The sequence below is a fragment of the Pleurodeles waltl genome, chromosome 2_1, assembly GCF_031143425.1.
Source record: "Pleurodeles waltl isolate 20211129_DDA chromosome 2_1, aPleWal1.hap1.20221129, whole genome shotgun sequence".
Taxonomy (NCBI): Eukaryota; Metazoa; Chordata; class Amphibia; order Caudata; family Salamandridae; genus Pleurodeles; species Pleurodeles waltl.
Genome location: NC_090438.1, coordinates 94,989,409 through 95,008,761, shown reverse-complemented (window position 1 = coordinate 95,008,761; position 19,353 = coordinate 94,989,409). Strand labels below are relative to the sequence as shown.

The window sequence follows — 19,353 nt, the reverse complement described above, 5'->3', positions numbered from 1 at the left end:
GTGTGTTTTAGAGGAGGGCTCTGGGCACCAGAAACTTTTTCTTTTCAAATTAAGCAGTGGGGGTAATTTATCTGTAGGTCACCCGCCAACTCACCTGGCAGGCGGAGACCCTCTCTCCCACCCTCCGGGAGGAAGATCGCCTGCCATACTTCAAGATCTTCACCTTGTCCCCAGGTATTGTTTTGCTAAAAGTAATATAGCCAGTGGACTGAAGCACTTTTGGCAACACTAAGGGCCTGGTTACAACTTTGGAGGAAGGTGCTAATCCGTCCCAAATGTGACGGATATACCACCAGCCGTATTACGAGTCCATTATATCCTATGGAACTTGTAATACGGCTGGTGGTATATCCGTCACATTTGGGACGGATTAACACCTCCTCCAAAGTTGTAATCAGGCCCTAAATCATCAAATCAATGGCCCTGGTGTGCAGGAGGATTTGGCCTTATACATGGCTGGCCTTGCTCTGTTACAAGATCGTGAAAAGACCTCCCATGAGTAGGGCTGGCTGTCACGTCTCCTCCCTCCACCATCACTCCATGAATCTGTCCCTCTGACAGATTAGAATCTTACAACCTTCCAACGTTCTAAGGTGGACAACCTCTCCAACTGTGGGAATGTACTAATGTGAAGCAAAGGAAGGGGAGGGCATAAACAGGAATTGGGAAAGTATGTTGTTTATGTTTAGGAACAATGCTAACCGCATGTTCAGGGAAAACAATATTTAAAAAATTGGTCTTTTGACACTCTGAGGCAGCACGCTTAGGGTAAATGGGATGTTGGTGTGGCTCCACCGTGGGAATGCCACCAATTCCACCGCTTCTAAATCAGGCTGGGGAAAAGCGAGCTTTGTCCTCACGTCCTACCAAACTGTAAAATACCTCTTTAGTTTAAGTTAGGTCAGTGTTACAGTTAATGGCAAGGCATGAGTGAGTTCCATTTAAGTGTAGAGTTAAACTATGGGCTAGGATCAAGTTGGTTTAAGTTTTCCTGTATAGCTAAACAGCATTTAGAAAAATATACAAACAAATTCACACAAGGGGGGATGTATTGCTGGAAAACAATGGAATTTATGATTTCACATTTTCAACCAAATGAATTTGACTTAAATGTAAATTTTAATGCAAGGTACACCAAAATCAGAATTTCTTCTTAGAACTGGTTTAGTACTAATTTTCTCTGAAATGCTCCAGGTCATCATAAGTATTATTGTACCCAGAACGAAAACAGAGTTTTTAAAGGTTTTTATAAAAGAAATGGATAATAAAATCCTTATCTCCATGTTTTAGGTGTAAACGCAGGAAATGCATTACATTTGTTTGTTATTTGGAATTCTTAAAATGGACAGGCATACACAAGCAGAAATAAGGCCTCAGGCATGTCCCCCGACACAACCTGCACACTCTAATTCTACACCTGAAGCCTTTTCACAGATTACAAAGTCCACAATAAAATTATTAGTATGAAGATTTAGTTACACATTTGATTTTGTCCAACTTTCATGTGGAAAAAAACTTTTAGGTGCAACTCAATTCATACCCTAGTAAAAAATGGGACGCTTCACTTTATCCCTTGCACCCACCTGAACTAGGCACACAGGTGCTATGAGTGCAGGAAGTGACATTGACAATGCTCATAAATGCGCACCAAGTTATGGCTTTATGGATGTTGATGCTGGCAATAACACTTACCATACACATCTCATGGGAACATTTATTACTCCACCTTTGTCTCATAACTATGGACAATCTAGCTAACTGGAGGACTCTCCTCATTAACACTGGTAAACATCAGTAAATTCTGATTCCATGAAGTAGGATCCATCATTTGCTTCTTGGGTAAGTAAGAATAAATTGTGCTTCCAAATTTCTAAGCATCATCTCCATACTTGTTTAAAGTTTGAATTGATCTCCCTTGCAATTGCTGCAGTGGCAGGCCTATTCAGGGGGTTGTTGTTCAACACCAAGTCAACTCCAGCCAGCGTGGCAAAACACATGGGGCTGATTTAAGAAAACTTTTCTTGTGCCCCTTAGCACCCCGCTACTGCCACCATGTGTGCGCCGTATTTAAAATCGTGCCAGCTCCCTAACCCAGAATACCTGACGCTCTTGATGTACTCTGCAGTAATAGCACCAACATTTTGGCAGAGTACATAGGGGCCCATTGTATTCAATGGCATACCCACTTTTAACACCTGCTATGAGCAGGCGTTAAAAGTGCCAAAGAAAATGGTGCAAGGAAATCTCCTAGATTGCACCATTTTTTCGGGCCCCCTAACAAGGGAATGTCCCCCTTGCATACATTATGCCTGGCACAGGCATAATGTGATGCAGCATAATGTGGTGCAAGGGTTTACAAAATGGCACAGTGCATGCATTGCGCCACTTAGTAAATATGGCACGTGTAAAAAGACACTTTAGTGCCACCGAGCTTAAAAAAATGACCCTATGACGGCACTAAGGTGGCGCTAGGGCCTCTTAAATCAGGCCCATAGTTTCAGTTTGACAGCTTAAGATCATGGGACACACTTGTGACTGGGTGCAGAAGAGTGCTCCAACATTTTCTGTGGCCCGCACCAAGACAATCACTTGATAAACCCTCCTTTTCCCTTCCCTGCAATCGACCACTCCACAAGAGGAAGCAAACACTTACACCATAGTGATGATTCCCAAATCCTCTTCTTAGTAGCTGTGATTTTACTGTAACTTGAATATTTTAACTTTTTATTTAAACACGCCTAGGTATTAAGCGCAGGATCAATTTCATGTAGAAATAACTGGATTATTTCCAGTGCAAGTTCTGAATGTATAATGTTATGCCACCAATATGGTCCACTCTTGCAAAGATTCTGCCAACCACATACTCTGATGGACTCTTTTATAAACTCTCTCATGTTGTGTGAGCAGCAGGGCAAAGGCTGGGAAAGGGTTTATGGATGGTTAGACTAAAGGTCTCTGCTGGCATAACATGTGAATTGGGGTACAAAGAAAGGAGCTTGAAGACAGATTGGTGTTGCGATGGGTGCCTTGCAGTTGAGAACATGTTACCAGTATTCTGAATAGAGAGGTTTATTAATCTGAAAGAAAGAGAAAAGTAACAAAACTATTTCAAGAAAATGTTGTGGTCCTGTTCTGCAATTATAAATCATAAATGTCAAAACATTAAAATTTATGAGCCACTATATGGCAGCATTATGTATGAAACGTTAAGCAGCTAATTTAAAGATATAGAGATGATAGAAAAGAATTTATGTATGCTGAAAATTTAGATTGTAGAAGTAACATTTCAGACTTCAAATCTACTTGTCTGTGCTTTCTACGCTCAGGGGGAATACACTGGGGATCATTACGAACGAGGGGAAATAAATAACTATCAAATCAGACTAGAGAAGCACACACAGACAGCAGTCACCATCAGAAGCTCACACATAGACCTAACACCTAGGGCCCTGCCATCTACCATTCACACTGAACACTGAATTGGAGACAGAGTGCTGTCTGAAGCAGCTGGATGCAGATCATCCCAGCCAGGAGAAACAAGTACTTCACTGGGAAGGACACACTGTGGTCAACTTTATAGCTGACCATTGTGGTGAACTACAAGTCCTACCTCCACACTCCCTCAATGGAGTGGAGAAGGCAACCATGTGGTAAGATGCTCTGGAGGTCTGCAATGTTGGGAGATATACAGAAAAAAGGCAGGGTGAGATATGGCATGGGTAGGATAATTTTATCAAGGAACAGGTGGGAGCTACTTTGCCTGGCTGTGAGCCCTGATTACGTCTCTGCCTCAACCCCCTTGATCAACGTATTCTCTCCAGGACACATTCTCACCGGCTACATGACTAGTGAGTTCCAGAGATCAACCTTCTCAGGCCAGCTAAAATAAAAACATTACTACTCAGAGAAAGACAGCATTCTGAGTAAATGTTATCATGGCTGCTACCAGCATCTATGCAAGTTCAAAGACACAGACACCAATCAAAAACTAGCGAAATCAAACCCTCTCTCTTGGACTTGGCCATTTCTGGAGGGTCATTTCCAACATTTTTGCCTTCACCCTCCTGTTTTCTGAACCCGTTTTTGTTGGCTTTTAGGACTCTAACATTGCTAATCAGTGCTAAAGTGATTGTGTTCCCTCCTTAAAACATGGTGAAATTGGCTTATACCCAATTGGCATATTTAATTTACTTTTATGTCCCTAGTAACGTGGTACCACATGTAACCACTGTCTGGAAATCAAATGCTAATAATGGGCCTGCAGCATTTACTGTGCCACCCACTTAATTAACCTTTTAAAACATGTCTCAGGCCTGCCATTGCACTCTGTGTGTGCTGTGTTAAACTGCCATTTCAAACTGGTAAAATAAACCTGATGCCACGCTTAAACCTTCCTTTTGAATACAAATAAGCCACCCCTAGGGTAGGCCCCAAACACCACCTAGGCCACGGTGCACTGTATTTAAAATGCTGGACGTGTACTTTTAATTTTTACATGTCCTGGTAGTGGAAAATCCTTACATTTGTTTTTCACTATTGCAAGGCCTACCTCTCCCATAGGATAACATTGGGTCACCTTTTACATTTAATAAGTGCTAACTTTCAATTTGACGCAAATAGGAATGTCGAGTTTAGTGTCTAAAGAACATTAATTTAAAACCCTATTTAATGATAACGTTAGATTTTGAGTCACAATTCAGGCCACTTTTAGAAAGCTTTCATTGTCTTGTCCTGACCATTTGGTGCCTGCAGCCTGTATCCTATGTCACATAACAAGGTGTAGCTGGCAGTTGGTCTTTGTGTATTACTCCCAGATAGGGAGACAAAGAGAGACTAGTTGTTGGCAGGATGGGCCATCTCTGACTTTATGAGGGGGAGGAGAGGTCACCTACCACCTTGCATATCCTAAAGTCTCCACTTGAGCACACTCACAAAGCCTTTTGTGATCCCACACAAGCGGGGCCAGGGCAGGGAGGCGGGACATTCCAAACACCTCTGGAGGTGGAAGCATCTAGAAACGTCTCCTACTTCAAAGTGGGCACCAGGTTTAAATATTGGCCCCTCAGACACAACTCTTCAGTAGACCTCTGTAGCTGTGGAAGACTCAGAAGGACTGCTGTGCTGCTCTGCAACAAGGACTGCTACTCTGCTGCCCTGCTACCTGAGTGAGAATGATGTATCTGCATCTTGGACACTGACTACCAGAGTATCTTCAAAGGCTAGTTGTCTGGCCTCATGATCAGAGTCTCTGGGATAGAAAAGGCTCCAACCACCTTAAACACAGCACCTGGACTCTGTCTGCTGAGAATGTTACCCCCAGATGATGCCACCCCAGACCTGGACCACTGGAAGTGGGAAGGAATGTGCTCTGCCAGCTCTATTGTGGTCCTGTGAGCAGAGCTAATGCACCCCAAAGTGTTATCTTGCAACTGCACTGGACCAACTGCTGTGCAATGCATCTACAACAAAGGACCTTGCATCGCACCGCCACTGCATAGCGCATCCTCAGCACAGGCCTTCGCATCTTGGCATCACAAGCCCCTCGTCAATGGCATCCTTGAAGATGATGCAGGACTTGACACAGCAGACCTGCAGCTTCTTCAGAACCACCAGTGAGTGATTCAACTTGGACGCAGGACTTCGCATTGTAAGTCCCTCATAGCTTCCTCAGAACTGCTGCTGCGGGACCCCTCCTCAATACAGGATCATACAACGCTCCTCAAATCAGGATTTAAGGTAATTTGTTCAATATGCTTAACTTGGTCCCTGTATCCAGCCCACCCTTCACTGCAGTCTGCCTGAACTTGTGACTTTGGGGGGTGATTCTGACCGCGGCGGACGGCGGTCGCCGCCCGCCAAGCGGTTCCCGCCGAAAGACCGCTCCGCGGTCAAAAGACCGCGGCGGTCATTCTGGCTTTCCCACTGGGCTGGCGGGCGACGGCCGAAAGTCCGCCCGCCAGCCCAGCGGGAAACACCCTTCCCACGAGGACGCCGGCTCAGAATGGAGCCGGCGGAGTGGGAAGGTGCGACGGGTGCAGTTGCACCCGTCGTGAATTTCAGTGTCTGCAAAGCAGACACTGAAATTCTTTGTGGGGCCCTCTTACGGGGGCCCCGCGGCACCCCCTACCGCCATCCTGTGCCTGGCGGGAGACCCGCCAGGAACAGGATGGCGGTAGGGGGTGTCAGAATCCCCATGGCGGCGGAGCGCGCTCCGCCGCCATGGAGGATTCTCAAGGGCAGCGGGAAGTCGGCGGTACACCGCCGACTTTCCGTTTCTGGCTGCGGCTAAACCGCCGCGGTCAGAATGCCCAGCGGTGCACTGCCAGCCTGTTGGCGGTGCTACCGCCGACCTCCGCCATGGCGGTAATTACCGCCAGGGTCAGAATGACCCCCTTTGTCCTGGTTCAACACAACCGGATAAAAATGGTGCTATTTATCACACCTCATACATAACAATACTGCAGAGTTTGCTATTTATCGGATGAGATAAAAACCTGATTTACTGGGGAATAACATGTAGATTTTGGCACTACCACACCCAGTTCAGCATGATATGGTAAATACCTTTTTCACTGTTGAATTCTGACAGGTTTAATTAACTGAAATTTAACGAAGGGTGACATTTTAACACACTCAGTAGTCACTGGGTGTGTTAAATAACTCCCAACTTGTAATTCTGACCGCTGTGTAAACAGGAGTTTGCACAGGGGTAAGAAAACACCAACCCACTCATAATCAGGGCACATGTGAACATTAATTTCCTTTAAGCCTATCAGACCTCATGCCCACACCATGGACTTGCAGAAGCAGCCATCCTCGATGAATCAGTACAACCAGGCGTGTATCCAACACGTGTGTGCCACAAGATGTCTACAATATATAATTTACAACACAGATATACAGTGTTAGGCTGTGTAGAGTACCTTTAGAAAGGTTTCTGTCAAAAATCACGTTTCAATATCCTGTAACCGACTGTGGATGTCTCATAAGTGTACATGACCAACACATGTCGCCTGTCATTGCTTCCTGGGGAGTATTCTAAAGATGAGGAATCTGTATGCAGAAGTATCCATCAGAAATATTACATGATTCTAGGCATGTCTCTTTACAATGTTCAATTTGGTCTGAGTGGTACTGCCAAGAAGAGGCCATTTGCATGCTGTCTGGGAAGTCGCTTAGTGCAGTACCCTAGGTGACAAGAGACCGTGAAACTTAAGAACAAGTAAAGGGGTGTCACAGCAATGACTGATTCAAGTTTGACTGCCCAGGATCCAGGTGACTGGATGGTTGCCTTAAACCTTCAGGGCACATTCTTCCATGTGTCTTGTCCTCCAGTCTCACAGACGGAACAGACAGTTCAAGATAGGGCAGGAGCATTTTCAGTTTGCCGTGCTTCCCTCCAGCCTTATCAGCGCCCCATAGGTGTTCATGAAAGCAATGACAGTGCTTCTGGACGAACTTCAGAGGTTGGGGTTAGCAGTTTACCCCTACTTCGATGACTGGTGGTTCAAGGTGCATTTCCAGCCCTTTCCTCCTTCACGAGTCCAGGACATTAAGGCTATAATTCTGATGTTTCAGTCTTGGTCCTGCAACTCTGCAGTGCGATTTTAAGTCTAAGTTAGTTCAGCATCAAGGAAACCTATCAAATGTCATTGAGGTTTCTCAGGAGACTGCACAAAATATACAGTGGCGGCTGCTCAACCGCAACCTGACAAAGGTAGACCCTTATACCTTCCCCACCCAGAGCTACGAAGGTGACAGATGTGTCCCTGCTGTGCTTGGACAGTCTTCTGGGAAAGGTGGCGATAAGAGAGCTATGGTCTCCAGCAGCCAATGGACTAATAGGTCTCACTATCTCATTCACAGAACCAGGGAAACAAGAGATGGAGTATAATGTACCATGTAAAAGCAGAGGCTGAGAAGAAATCCTAGGAGACATCCACCTTCTCCTGCACATCACAGTTTTACAAAGCACTGAAATTGTTGAGGAGATTGGTTGAGGATGTAGAATAACCCGAGGTATGAACATGTCAATGTTGGTCACTATTCTCCCACGTCGTGCAGTTTTACAGGATGCAGGACCACAGATGCTTGTTCCAGCTAAGCAGGAGTATATTTTTTGTTTCATTGTGTGAAGAGTGACTATGCATATACTGGCAAAATTATCAAATGGCCTTCAAATAAAAATAAAAAAACTTTTGACAGTGCCTAACTTCAAGCACTTTTTAGACACAGGTTTTGTACATTCCTTTCATTTAAAAGTACTCAGGATAAATACAAATACATATTTCATCTCCCTTCTTTGTATCCCTGCATCCACTTATAGACCATAATATGATCAGCTTGAGTACTGCTACAACTGTGCCATAAAAGCGAGGCATCAAGAGTAGGGCTCACAGTTTTATGGTATTTATTTTTTTAACATTTCCATCTGTAGTTATTCATATTTATTTTTTGGCCATCTTATCAGTATTTATTTGTGTTCTGTAAATAAATGAAGGTGTAAAATTTTATATTTCCACATTTATTTAACTAACAAATGTGCGCTTATACTTTGACGCCTGTTGTGTTTTAGCAAATTAAGCAGCCAAATTTAACATAAGAATCCACCCGCAGGTAAATACTAACATTATACTACAAATGCATGTTGCCATATGTTTCAATGTAAGGAAATCTCATTTTGTTTTTAACTCTCCATGCTATATGCGCAGCAGTTGGCTTGGAACAGATGAAAACAGTATGGAAAGTCACTCAAAAGAAACAGATTTTTCTGTATTTTTCCATTTTTTAAAATAAATACCGACATGAAACAGTTTTTTTTCTGTCTATATTTATCTGTACAAATCAGTAAAAATGGAAATCAGGGAGCCTTAATCAAGAGTCACTTGAGAGACAGCAGGGTTTGTAAGGTCAGAACCTATTTTATGACGTTCTTTTTTCTCAATCACTCCATACAACTTAAGAGAGGTTTTGATCTATTCTAAATTACTGTCTAAGGAGGCCTAGATAATCCAGCCAATAAAATCACTTTGTGTTTTCTTGGTCGACCATAGAGATATGAAAGTACTTATTACCAGATTGGCGTTGCAACAATGCAGAGACAAAACACAGAATGGGGTTTGGGAGGCAGCTGGCCATGGGGAGGTCTGCCACCCCCCCACCCCCAGGGAATTTGGGAGTTGGTGCAGTCCAGTGAGGTATTATAAATCCTAATTGCAGCCCAACAGGTGTATGTGGGCTCTATTTGGGCTCCCTGCCACCATACTAGTAAAAGGTGGCAGGGAGGTATCAGTTGCCCCTTTTTCCCCTATACGCCCACACCCCCTTTTCTTGGCATGGTTTTTCAAACTTTCTTTTGGCTTTTTAAAAAAAATTATATTGTGGTATCTCTGTTGGAACATGTAAACAAGGGGATGGTAATATGCTATGTAGTTTTCACTTGAGACAGGTGCTTAAGGGTGGCCTGGAAAGCTTTGCAGGAATTCACAGTAATTTGATTGGTGGTGCCAATGGTGAGACACTGGAAAGGGAGGGCAGGCAGGGAGATCAAGGTTAAGGATATAATATTTAGTAGATCAGAGGTTAGTACATGCAATTATAGGCTGTAAGGGAAAGAAGGTTAAAAATGTTGAGAAAATTAAGGTTGAAAATGTTGAAAGGAGTTACAATAGCAATAAGATATTTGCAGGTGGGGAATTTGGGAGGGTCTGTGGGTTTGGGGTTGAATATTGGATTGTTTATTGATGTATAGCAGGGTGTTAGTTTTGTAAGGCAGTTGGCCCAGGCAGGAATAGGTTGTAATGTGCACCTGTTTCAATAAAGCAGCCTTTTTCACACTTTCAACCAAAGGCTCCCGACCTCTAAATCGTCAGTTTCCAAGGCTTGCGGTTAATGAACAGCTCAAGTTAGACTGTAGTTACTAAGAATTTACCATCTAAACTCAGACCATGCCTTGATGTCTGCAAGCATGGCAGCAGCCTGCTTCGGAGGCGGGGCTTAGCGTATTATTTAGGACACTTTTGTGGGGTAAAATTGTAATTAAAGTTTCATTGGGTTGCGCCGGCGCTGGGATGTTTTGACATTACCCGCGCTCCTGTCGTGCCGACTGGGCGGCAGCTTAAACATTTCTACCCCATAAATATTGCATGCGCCTTGATTTCAGAATATTACAAGAAAGCGCTGCAACAAAGCACTGCAAGAGAGAAGCGGGAGATTGTTTTGTTGCATAACTAATTTTTGGTTTACCCCCACAGACAGTTTAACTAATTTTTGGTTTACCCCCACAGACAGTTTAACTAATTTTTGGTTTACCCCCACAGACAGTTTTGCTTTTGACGTATTATCTCTAGGTGCTCTCACCTCTCTGTTTCTTCTACTGAATCAAAGGCATTGCCGTACGATTGTTTCTGCATTAGCAATTAGTGAACATTAATTAATTACAAAGAATACAATATGTCTTCCTGTTTCCACTCAGAGTGTGTCCTTTACCTCCCTCTTAGAGATTGACAAATTCCATTTAACAATTAAACCGCCGCCCTCCACCTACTGATACCAAAAATATTGCAATAAGCGGAAAAATAGAAAATCGATCTTAAAATGTGGCCAAAACTCTCTGCAGCGGTTTGAGTGGATCACTATCTCCTCACTGTGCACCATGAGGATCTGCTGTGGAGCATTTATCTCAAGGATGGTATAATGAGCCGACCCTGGCCAGTTCACCCGGAGCAAGGGGTGCATCCTGCCCCTTGCCAGAATCTGCTACCAGGGGGAATGTGTGGTGCCAGGGAGTTTATTCCCACATTCCCTCAAAAGACGACCCCTTAGCTCTCTTGCAGTAGAGGGGCACAAGCGGTTTCAGCCAATCTTACTGACTGAGCTGACGAAGATTCCCATGGTGGGGGAGGGGGTGGAAAGGTCTGTCTGTTTAGCCCCAAGGTTGGCCTGTAAATTTGGCTGAAATATTCCTCGCTACTCATGAATCAGATGGCAGCGAGATGTTTCATGAGGAATGGAGGGAACGAAATCCAATAGAAAAGCCTGAATTAAGTTCTGAAGTGGAATATCTGGCTATCCTCAGTGGTTCAGCGAACATCTAAGCCTGCGTTGGTTAGACTAGAATTTTCGAGGGTCAGAATTTTAATTTGATTACATTGCTATAGATCAAGGGGTTATTAGCAACACTCCTTCTGCAATGCTGCAAATGTTTAGAAACAACTGCATGTTGCACAGCTGCACAGACTTCTTTCAATAAAACTACATGAGTTGTTGCTACATGTTCAGGGCAAGCCCTAGAAGGTGCCTTCATGAACTAGAAGGACACCAAAGCCATGAGCAATGTCATATTGTCAACAACTTTAGGGGGGGACAGACTGGGAAATCATATAACCAGTAAGAGTTTTGTATATAAGTCATTGTGTTGTAAACATGTTTGAACAGATCATTGTGGTATAGAGTTAGTTAAGCTGTCACATGTAGGCGGTGATACTGGCATACGTTTTCAAAGATACCTTCTTGCATACGCCCTATTTGTCACATCTTTGTACCAACTTTAAAACATGTAGGTCAATATGTCCGCTTACAAATGATACTTTATCTAAATGTATACCGGATTGTTCTGTCCATTAATGTTTACAAAATGATTATTTACTAATTGATTAACTGATTTCTCAGTCTATACACTGTTACCCCTATGAAACAAAAATACTTGTAAAGAGTTTTACTCACATTCAGGGTATTAGGTGTATCATCAAACATCGCTAAAAGAAAAAAAAAACTTTTAAATGCCGTATTGTCAGCCCCCACCTCTCAAAACTAAGGAGACCATTGAGAGTTTGGTGGGTCGAAGAATTGCAGTAGATCAACACTTCTGTTCACCCACCATTCCCAGAGTTTTCCCTGCCAAATTTAGCAGTGGGGAACCACTGATTGACTGTAGGTGGAGCCATAAGTGGCCCATTAAAGGCAGCATATGTCCACCACAAGGCCATCGCCTTCCATTCAACAGGAAATCCACCATAATGGCAGTCCTCCTGCTCCATATTTACTTTGCCTGAGTGTGCCATGCAGGGCAGGGCCCGCGCAAACAGGGAATACAAACAATGCCCCCACGCGCATGATTTTCATAGAGTCCCTCTTTGTGGGTTTGTAGCTGAAAAGGAAAACGGATGATGGTAGAACTTGGCCGTCCACATGACATTCAAAGTTGCCAAAAATGCATCTCCACCCATCAGCAGATGCCGCTTCAGGGAAGAGATGGCAGTTAGGCAGGTGGGGAAGTCTTGGACGCGGGTGGTCCTCTGCGAGGAGGAAGGCTTCTGCTGACCAGGCGGGTTCCCCACCCCCGTCTAAATAATTCCACGAGTTTTACTGAATACTTTTTACTGCCCTGAGCAGTTTGACTCACTGCAGTAGGAATTCACTCACATAAACAACCAGAAAATAAATGAAGGACTTCTATGACTGCTGAGACTACAACACTAATGCCCATCCCGGACTTCCCTTGTTTTTTCAGGGCCTTTGCTTTCCATGCCCTGGAACTAGACATATGATGATAGTATGTGGGAACATACGTGTGACCCGGGCACATGGATCACTGTGGTGGCTGAACCTAAGCTATGAACCTGCAGATGATGTTAGACGGTTCCTAGGATGTCCCTGGTATATGAGGATATGTCTGGCATAAGAGGCTGTATCTGGCATATGAGGCTGTATCTGGCATGTGAGGCTCTATCCGCATATATGGTTTTATCTGGCATGTGAGACTCTATCTGGCACGAGAGACTGTATCTGGCATATTAAGAGGCTCTATTTAGCATATAAGGCTCTATCTGACATGTGAGGCTGTACCTGGCATATTATGACGCTCTATCCTGGATATGAGGCTCTATCTGGCATGTGAGGCTCTATCTGGCAGGCTGTATCTGGCATATTATGAGGCTTTATCTAGCATATGAGGCTGTATCTGGCATGTGAGGCTGTATCCACATATGTGGCTTTATCTGGCATGAGAGACTGTATCTGGCATATTATGAGGCTCTATTTAGCATATAAGGCTCTATCTGGCATGTGAGGCTGTACCTGGCATATTATGACGCTCTATCTAGCATATGAGGTGCTATCTGGCATGTGAGGCTCTATCTGGCAGGCTGTGTCCGGCATATTATGAGGCTTTATCTAGCACATGAGGCTCTATCTGGCATGTGATGCTCTATCTGGCAGGCTGTAAATGGCATATTACGAGGCTCTATCTGGCATGTGAAGGCTCTATCTGGCAGGCTGTATCTGGCATACTATGAGGCTTTATCTAGTATATGAGGCTCTATCTGGCATGTGAGGCTCCATATGACATGTGAGACTCCACCTGGCATAAGAGGCTCTATCTAGCATATGAGGCTGTATCTGGCATACGAGGCTGTATCTGGCAAGTGAGCTTGTATCTGGCATGACAGGCATCTGGTCATATGAGGCTATATCTGGCATATGAGGCTCTATCTGGCAGGCTGTAAATGGCATATTATGAGGCTTTATCTAGCATATGAGGCTCTATCTGGCATGTGAGGGTCCATCTGGCATGTGAGACTGCACATGGCATAAGAGGCTCTATCTAGCATATGAGGCTCTATCTAGCATATGAGGCTGTATCTGGCAGGTGAGCTTGTATCTGGCATGAGAGGCATTATCTGGCATATGAGGCTATATCTAGCATATGAGGCTGTTCTAGCATAGGAGGGTGCACATGTGCACTTAAGGCTGTATATGATTGTTTGGGGCTACACCTAGGTTGGGTGTATGATGGCATTTTTTTCGAATACAATAGTCTGTCCCATGTTTGAATGGGCTACACCTGGGCTGCATCCAGGACAGCATAGACGTATTTGGCCCCAGTGATGAAATGAAATGGGCTCATGAGGATGTAGCTGCCTAATGAGGTAGTAATCTAGGAACAAGTTCAAGGCTGAAAACCCTATATTGCAATTACATCTAAAATTATGAGGCTGTATCATTTTATATGCTGAATGCACCTAACAGATGATGGTAAAGCGCCTAGCATATTAGATCTGCATCGTGACACATCAGAGCTATACTCACAGTATTAGACACAAAAAAGTACAAAAAAAGTTTTGCAACTGCCTTCTTGTATTAAAAAGATTGTGAAAATCTTCCTCACAGGAAAGCATGTCTAATTTTAATTTAAATCACAGTTTAAGCACATTTCTTTGGGCATCAGACCCCACGGTGCTGGACACCCCCATTCCTAAACTGCATTAAAAGAGGCTCGGCATCAATTATATACTAAAAATGATTACAGATTGCGTGTTTGTTTATTGCTTCAGAGTGCCTGTGCAAGCTAGGGGTTGCGTGTCTGCGAATTGGACCCTGAGATGATAATTAAATCTGGAGAGTCAGAAGAAACGTGGGTGATAAGTATGTGATTAAATTTACGACCTCGGAAGGTGTGATGAGGAACTGCCCCCAAGATATCTCATTTCGGGAGAAATAATTTAGCTGAATAAATGAGACTTGAGGCACTTTAGGAAACCAGACGGGAAATAAACCAAGGCTGAGCAATTAGCAAGTTTTAAGTTCGTTGTGTTGTAATTCAAATATGAGACCGCCAGAGTCCAACTGGCTTTTACACCTGTTACACAAAAGGCTACAGTGCTATGTGCAGAATATCTAACAATGAGGCGTGGGTCTGACAGAGATGGTAAAAAACAGCCAACATGATCTGCCCACATCATCTTCCAGGAAGAGAGGGAAATCGGACCCTACATTCCAAAATCATTTCTGAAGATATCATCCTTCAGGTGAGGTTGCGTAAAACAATCAGACTTTGAATGTTTTTGGGAGACAAGGTCAAGAGAATAATCTACAAATGAAGAGGGGGTGTTGAAAAAAAATAGCTGCATGCAACTGCGGGTGTCTGCACGGGGGCAGCCCTTCCAGGCCTCACGTGGAGGCAAAAACTGCCCACAAACAGGCAGAAGAGAGGGTTACCCTTCTGCCTCCCCAAGAAAATTACCAAAACAATGAATTAAAAAAACAGGAAGCAACGTCAAAAAAGTCTATAAAGTGTGCACTGGAAACTTAATCGATTTCAACAAACATAAATGATGATCAGCATCGAACTTTGGAGCACAGATCACAGGAAAAAAATGCGATGTTGACATAAAACAACCAACGGAGAGGTATTAGCAATGCTCCCTTAGTGCACACTGCGAGCGCTGTTATGCACACATGTGCATGTGCATGGATACACAGGCACACGTGCACAAATGCATGCACAGAAAGACTCAAACACACAGACACACAGATCAGTGGCAACTCGATCAGATCTGTTGGGACAGTTCAAGCAAAGAAATGCTGGAATACCGAAAGGAAGCCAGACTACTGACCGTCTCACACTCACCTACCATCTGAGAGGTGGTGGTGGTATGGTGATTGGATATTTAAAAAAAAGCTGGACTATTTTATATGAAGGATTTTGAGCATATAGCCTTTGCAGGAGTAGAGGATTGTCGTGCGTAAATTGTCAGTAACTGTACAATTAAGACCACAAAGCGAGTAATAATAAACAGAGGACGCTAACTTCAATTTGGCAATGAATTTGGCGCACATTTTGTTGTTATGTGATTTTCAAAGACTCTACAAATGAGACACTTGTCATTTCAACTGGTATGATTTGGCTTCATGTGTTTGCTGAAGCTGTGGTTTTGCTATTGATTTTCTGTACCTTTTTGCTTGCTGACTTTTCTGACAGTCATCGCCGCCTGTTTCTTCTGATACTCGGAGATTTCGAAGCCTGTGTAAAGGAAAAGGAAACAAATGAGTTGTTGTTTGATATAAAATAATGAACCTCATACTCCTGCTGTTAGAAGGACTTCAGAGATGATCACACCTCATCCCATACTGAAGGCCTGATTCACAAAGGTAAACTTAGACCAAAAGTCTACGTTCTCACTTCCGGTGTTCACAAAGGTAAGTTACGAGTAGTATCTTTACGCACTCTGGGTGGAATCTCCCTTCGTGCATGGGGCCCACAGTATATAAGTCAGGATTTACAAACAGTCCTGTGGGGCACACATCTTAAATCGACATGCCCTCGATGTCGTCTCACATGGGCACATTGATTATTGGATAGTCTGCATCATTCCAATGCAGTTTTGTTGTCTTTATTCACTGCAATAAGCATCATGAAAGTTCTCATGTCTGGCAGATTCCCATAGTTGACCTTGGGCAGTTGTAGCTGGTAATCAGCATTGCGTATCGGTGACAATATATCCTACACGGCAGCAAGACCTTAATGTAAAGTCAAGAGTGAGATTTATTTACCAAGCAAAGGCATCCAACAAATGTTTGCAGATAAAGATTACCAGCCACTGCCACCCCACAATGCCCCTGATTGCACCAGTGCCCAACTCACACCTATGCACCTAATTTGCAATACCAATGTACTCCGTATGGCGCATCTCGGAGTGGAGGCATGTTCTGGAGTGAAAGCATCAGGGAAACCCAGAGCAGAGGTTCAGATTGCTGCTCTGAAGCAGCCACCAAAGGAATCCACAGTAGATGCCAGCACACACCTCACACGCCCATCCTCAATAGCGTCTTCTGGTACCGCACTCAAGGCCGGGGTACATGGTGCATCTGTAGACACAGCAACAGTGCAGCTACTGCTGCACTGGTGGTGTCCATCGACGAACATCCCCAAAGTGCCTTTGTTCTGGGAGGACTGGAACTTCAGCCAAACTTGTGTGTGGTCTATGCCCCTACTTGGGCCCCAACCCAAAGTGCCCTCTCGTGGGATGCACGACCTGTGTTCCATCTCTTACATGGGATGCAGCTAGCATGACACGCCAGGGCCTTTATGTCTGACCGCCTCGACCTGTTATATGGGTAGGCGTTTTCCTGTTGGGAAGTCCATGCCATGTGTGTCTGCATAATCTCAATTACACGCCACTCGTCTATTTCGGAGCCTCAATTCTGGCTCCGATCTATACTTATTACTTTGCAAAACTTTGCCGATGAGATTGCCACAATATCGTTATTCGAGGACCCTTATGGATGGGATGAGTGTTTTTGCCTTGAAAAAGTCACAGGGGTATTCACTCCCATGACGAAACACGTGTTGGCTGGTTGGTTTGTGACATATTAAAGATTAACTTTTCACTTCATGGACTTACTCTGAACTCTGTTTACTTGTGCGTACCATTTGAATCGGATCATTGAGTCACGAATTCAAAGATTACAAACTACGGACTTTACAATTACATATTATTCTGCGAGTGCCTTGGTCTTTAGATTAATATTTGTTGTATTCTTGGAGGTATGGGAGGATCCTCCTAGGCCGGGAGCACCGTACCTTTAATTAATCACTTCTTTTATTATTAGAGGGGAACGTTGTGAGCTCTTTCCTTCCCTTAATATCTCTTCCCACTCAGTTTACTATAATCTCAATTACAGAAGAAGCCTCACAGGCGCTTCTGGCCCCTTCTGTGGTCTGGAATGGCCCAGTGCACTCTAGTGCCACTCCAGTAACACAACCCTCAATCTGTTATCAATAGCAAGATGCATGATCCACATGCCATTAAACTCAATACATTGCATACATCATCCGTGGAACAAAGGGCAGTGCAATGGTAGCGAAAAACATGAATGAAATTGAAATGCATTTTAAAATGATTAACCACTAGGCAAAACAGAATCATAGCTCCTCTTGTTTCTAACCTGAGCCTTGGGCTTGCAAATCCTCTGGTTCATAAGTCTTAGTACCTGGCATGACAATTGCTAGAGGGCAGAATATGCATGTCTATCACCAGTTGTGTACATTCTGCTGAAACTTATTGATTTCATGTAATTCATCCTTAGCGAATCAATGAAAGTGCAAAAAACTAAATAGTTTGAACAAACACTTTGATGGCTTTCTCCATCACTTCAGATGTCCCTACCAGCCTTTGATATTTACATTAGGTCCTGTTCCTGTAAGTCTAGAATATCAAAAGAGCTCATGATATATTGGTATGGTATTCAAATCATAATCCCAAATTCCCCTGTGAGGAGAGGTATCCATATTTTCTGGTAATTCAATCAATTGTCAATAATAATATTAATATATGTACTTTCATAGAGCACAGCACTTTCTCAATGTATCTATGTACAAAGAAAGCTGCAAAACAGTAGGAGGCCATTCTACAACTCCAAATGCATCAGATTCTGATGGATCTTAACTAAAAATAGTGCAAAGCTCTAGCTTTTTGAGGCCCACGTGCTCGAAAGCAGTTATGCAGTTGTCACGAAAGAAGCCTGCTGTGTGCATTATACTTTAAGTGTTTGCACACTGGGCTTGCTACTCAAAAGCAAATCAGAGAAGCTGTGCTATAAATGGTATTTTACCTGAAGTTCGGCAGGTAATATATCAGGGTTGTAAACTTACGCTGTATTGTAGCATTCTTGCATTCTTTTTCAAATTACGTCAATAAAGGCATTAAAACCAAGATTGGCTAGATTCAAAGTAAAATAGAATGATTTCATATGTAAGAAATACAACTACTGTTGACCAACATACTCGGTACTCGTTGCATAATTCTTCGAGAGTTGAAGAAGAGTGGTGGTGCTTAGTGAGAACAGAAACACTTCACCTCCATGATATGGAGAATTATACTTGCATATGTTACATCTGCGGGTAGGTCTGAAAGGCAACCTCGTGTCTCTGGGTTCTACTGCCTACACATACAAATAACCTCACCTGATTCATTGAAATTTCCTGACGATAATCCCATCGGTTATTGATATTATGATGCTCATGATAGATGCACAAGTTCATGACATGCCTAACCGGCTTTCCACAAGCGTGGGAGGTTCCAATCAGGCCATGATCCCACAAAGGTCCCTAAGCACAAGAAGCTCCCTTCAGCTGATTACTCTAGATCACCTGACAATATCCACTGCCGACTGATTCTTAGATGAACTCACACCATGCCAATCAGTAAAGTGTTGACTGCTTTATCAACAACAGCAGGTAGACAAGCCCGAAAGGCTTCCTGATGCTGTGACCATAAGTTAACCAGACAGAAGCAGCTGATAACACAAAAGGTAACAGCTATGAACACCATATAAATAGCTCCAGCAGGAGGAATAAGACACACATTCTTCATACAAGTCAGGAGTAGAGTCAATATGGAAGGCACGGTAGGTGCAGACATCCACAGTGGTGAACAGGGCAAGCAAGCAGGTCATTTCATGAGGCTACCAGATGATTCCATGTCATCAGAAACAAATTCCAGTCCACTTTTTCATTCTGTTATGTTTAGTTAATCTTCCGTGAGATGCTCGTAAACTCTGATTCATGGCACT

The 19,353-nt window shown here is 43.6% G+C and overlaps 1 protein-coding gene across 4 annotated transcripts in view; it reads right to left on the bottom strand.

Annotated features, from left to right (window-relative positions):
• ARHGEF9 (Cdc42 guanine nucleotide exchange factor 9) overlaps positions 1–19,353 on the bottom strand; it is a 902,972-nt gene that overhangs the window by 9,934 nt on the left and 873,685 nt on the right. For all 4 annotated transcript variants that reach the window (XM_069210611.1, XM_069210616.1, XM_069210633.1 and 1 more), the window contains one exon: positions 15,734–15,802. In XM_069210611.1, the coding sequence (XP_069066712.1) occupies positions 15,734–15,802 (69 nt within the window). The remainder of the gene's footprint in view (positions 1–15,733; positions 15,803–19,353) is intronic.